At 47.3% G+C, this 4,008-nt stretch overlaps 1 protein-coding gene across 1 annotated transcript in view; it reads left to right on the top strand.

Annotated features, from left to right (window-relative positions):
• LOC106536519 (E3 ubiquitin-protein ligase RNF123) overlaps positions 1–4,008 on the top strand; it is a gene marked incomplete at its 5' end in the record, with an annotated part of 12,766 nt that overhangs the window by 1,480 nt on the left and 7,278 nt on the right. The window contains 1 exon segment of the mRNA XM_014033814.1: positions 3,101–3,195. Within this exon segment, the coding sequence (XP_013889268.1) occupies positions 3,101–3,195 (95 nt within the window).

Genomic DNA, 4,008 nt, shown 5'->3' with positions numbered 1-4,008 from the left:
CCCACACACACACACCCACCCAGACACACCTTCTGAACACCTGCGGGTCATGTGACCCCAGCCTTCTGTTCATGTTGCCTCCCTCTGTGGGTCTGGTACCGGTCCAGGAGCCAAACTGTTTCCAGGTGGGGGGATGGCCCAGTTGCTGCAGCATCCTGCTCTGTTGCCATGGAAACACAGTACAGTTTCCATGACCACCCTGTGTGGCATCATCTGGAGGATTAGTGGAAGTCAGAGAGCTCTGCTGTCAGCCGGCGCCAGACCACATGTGATCCAGCAGGTTCACCTGAAACCTGGGTCTGCTGAGTCCACAACAGTCTGGATCGCTTAGTTTGGGTCCAACAACAACAACAACAACAACAACAACAACAACAACAACAACAACTTGCAGGAACAGATGATTTATCCAAGATGAGAGAAAAGTTCACGTTCATTTTGAGGGTTTTATACTTCAGGACTTCCTGGGTTCTACTCTGACCATCAGAAACTGATGCTGCATCAATCAAAGTCTCATCTGTGAAAGTTTTCACTTTCATTTTCCTCCTGAAGCCAACAGAAGAGTTCCATTCAGTTTTAACATCCAGCTAGTCCTGAAAGGTTAAACTGAGGGGGACATTTTAACACGTGCCCCTCCTGGAGGACCCTAAAGTTCTTCAGGTCAACCTTAGAGAAAAGGACTAGTCCAGTTTTAACACCAGACCAATCCCATGAGGCAACAAGACCGAGTCTGGTTAGTATGAAGAGTCTGTCTCCTGACTTTAAACTAAATTCCTTCATCACCATCATCATCATCATCATCATCATCATCATCAGCTAAATGAAGAAGTGAATCCATTGAGAGTTCCTGCTAAAGGTCCAGTTTTTAGTGTTTAAAAGAGGTCACCTGTACTAGCTCTGAGAACCTGATGAAGGTGTTCAGAACTGCCTGAGAAGAAAGACAGAGACCTGGACTCCAGGACAGCAGAGACCTGGTCCTGGACCTGGACCTGTTAATGGATGGTGGTTTCTGGTAAACGATTTCATGAAGACAGAGCTTCTGTCTGTGAATCTTTTATTCTTTCGTTGTCTGCGGCTTCCTGTAGAAGCTCTCAGTGTTACTGTGCTAATAGTCTGCTTTTAACACCCCCATCAGCCCACCCCTACCCCATCCTGTGGCTAATATCTCATATCTTCATGGCAGCTGTCCAACAAGCCAATATCACAGCTCTGAGCCAGCAAAACCACTCCACCACAGAAACCAGATCCGTCTGCTGGGGGGTGGGGTAAATGGACAATCGAAAGGCATCAAATGAGAGGGTGGGGGTGGGGTATCTACAGAAGGAGACCAGGGAGAAGACTTGAGGTGAAGTACTGCAGCTGAAGAAGAAAAACAGGCAAAAGAAAACTAAACCCTGAGTCCTGGTACTGCCCTGTGGGCGGGGCAAGCTGTACCACCTGCAGAGCCCAGAGACACCCCGGTCCCCTGGGTGGGGTGGGTGGCTCTTCATCTCAAGCTCAGGTCCTCTACCAGAGGTTTGGGAGCTTGATGGTTCTTCTCAGTATCTCAGCTGTTCCTTAGACTGTGCTTTTCTGGACTGAGATGTCAGAGGTTTTTCAGGGATCTGACGACCACCCACTACAGTTTTCACCTGCCAGGCTCAGTCTAGTTCTTTCCTGAGCTCTTGGTATTTCTCCCGTTTCTCTTGTTCCTGATGTTTCCATCATTGGGGATGGTCACATCAGTCACCACAGCTGTCCTCTGCTGCTTATCAGTGATCACAGAGTCCAGTTAGTTGGTCATTACCATCTTGTCTGTTTGAATCTGGAAGTCCCACAGGATCTTAGCTCCACCATTCCTCCATTCTCCACCACCTTGGGAGGTGAGTCACACTTTAGCCCTGGGGTCTCCAGTTCGTACTCGTGACAGATGTTTCTGCACACTGCACCAGACACTTGGTTATAGTGATCCTTGTCCTTTCCTGCTAGTATCTTACACCTGCTGTGAGATGCTGGGTTGTTTCTGGGGCCTCGTTACACAGCCTGCACCTGCCTGCATCTTGCCTGGTGTGGTAGATCTGAGCCTCTATTGCTCTGGTGTTTAGGGCCTGTTCCTGTGCAGCTAGGATAAGTGCCTCTGTGCTGTCCTTGAGTCCAGCTTTTTCCAGACATTGGTAGGATTTGGTCAAATCAGCCACTTCATCTATCTGTCAGTGGTGCATCCATGCAGGGTCGTTTCCTCCCACAGTTGTTCTTCAGCTCCTTCTCTTCCAGTTTCCATTGTCTGAGACCTTCACTGAGTGCTTCATCTTTTGGGGCCATCTTCCCGATGTAATCTTGGAGCTTGGATATTTCATCTTGGATGGTGACTCTGGTGCTCATCAGGCCTCTGGCTCCTCTTTGTGTGTTGTTATTCAAGTTATTCTGAGTTGGTGTAAAGTGTTTTGTTGTGGTCTGAAGTGTGTTCAGATGTTATAAATCTGAAGTTTAGTTTGACAAAACTCAACATTTTAAGGTTAAAAGAATGAAGTATATATTTTGATTTCCCTCTGATTGTACAGCACCTTGTGAATGTATTTCTATGAAAGGTGCTATATAAATAAAACTTTACTTACTTACTTACTTACTAAAAGAAGCTTCAGGTTTTTCTTCCATTTTTAGAACCTGCTTTGGGTCTGACTAACTGGAAATAAATGAAGGAACCTGGACCGAACCGGACTGGCCTCCATGATGGACTTGTTAGATGAATTTGCTGATCTGGATTTTCTGTGGTTGATGACCCAGAATCAGTGGAGCCTTCTAACGGTGACCTCAGAGTGCAGCAGACTGATGTGGACTGACTTTTAACAGCAACCACTTACCAGAACCACTGTGAGGCCTGCAGAGGTCCGGTCCTTTGTCTCTTGCTGACAGGATGTTCTGAAGGTTCCCTTCAATGACATGAATCACTTCTTATGAGTAAATCTAAATTAATTTATTTTATTATCTATCAGTCCTGTTTTTGCAAATAATTTATCAGATCCAGGTTCTGAGAGTCAGAACTGCTCATCTGCAGGTCTCCTATCAGATGAAAGCTCAGAATGCAGACTGTACTCTGAGTCTCTGTTTGTTTGTGTTCCTACAGATACAGATTACATCAGTGAGGAGGAGAAGCAGAAGGTTGAGGTGATGCTGGAGTTCCTCACCGAGGAGTCCAAACAGGCTGCAGCCTCTACTGCAGTAAGTACAGCCTGACACTTACCTTCAGGGTCCAGGTCTAAGGTCAGGGTCCAGGTCTAATGTTAGTAAGTACAGCCTGACACTTACCTTCAGGGTCCAGGTCTAAGGTCAGGGTCCAGGTCTAAGGTCAGGGTCCAGGTCTAATGTTAGTAAGTACAGCCTGACACTTACCTTCAGGGTCCAGGTCTAAGGTCAGGGTCCAGGTCTAATGTTAGTAAGTACAGCCTGACACTTACCTTCAGGGTCCAGGTCTAAGGTCAGGGTCCAGGTCTAATGTTAGTAAGTACAGCCTGAGACTTACCTTCAGAGTCCAGGTCTAAGGTCAGAACCACAGACAGAGTTCTGTTAGAACCTCAGACAGGTCTGTTAGACAGGTCTGTCAGAACCTCAGACAGGTCGGTTAGAAACTCAGACAGGTCTGTCAGAACTACAGACAGGTCTGTCAGAACCTCAGACAGGTCTGTCAGAACCTCAGGCAGGTCTGTCAGAACCTCTGACAGGTCTGTTAGAACCTCTGACAGGTCTGTCAGAACTACAGACAGGTCTGTCAGAACCTCAGACAGGTCTGTCAGAACTACAGACAGGTCTGTCAGAACCTCAGGCAGGTCTGTCAGAACCTCTGACAGGTCTGTTAGAACCTCTGACAGGTCTGTCAGAACCTCAGACAGGTCTGTCAGAACTACAGACAGTTCTGTTAGAACTACAGACAGGTCTGTTAGAACTACAGACAGGTCTGTCAGAACCTCTGTCAGGTCTGTCAGAACCTCAGACAGGTCTGTCAGAACCTCTGTCAGGTCTGTCAGAACCTCAGAC

Source organism: Austrofundulus limnaeus, unplaced genomic scaffold (genome assembly GCF_001266775.1).
Source record: "Austrofundulus limnaeus strain Quisiro unplaced genomic scaffold, Austrofundulus_limnaeus-1.0 Scaffold1856, whole genome shotgun sequence".
NCBI classification, from domain to species: domain Eukaryota; kingdom Metazoa; phylum Chordata; class Actinopteri; order Cyprinodontiformes; family Rivulidae; genus Austrofundulus; species Austrofundulus limnaeus.
This window is presented reverse-complemented; position numbering and strand designations above follow the sequence as displayed.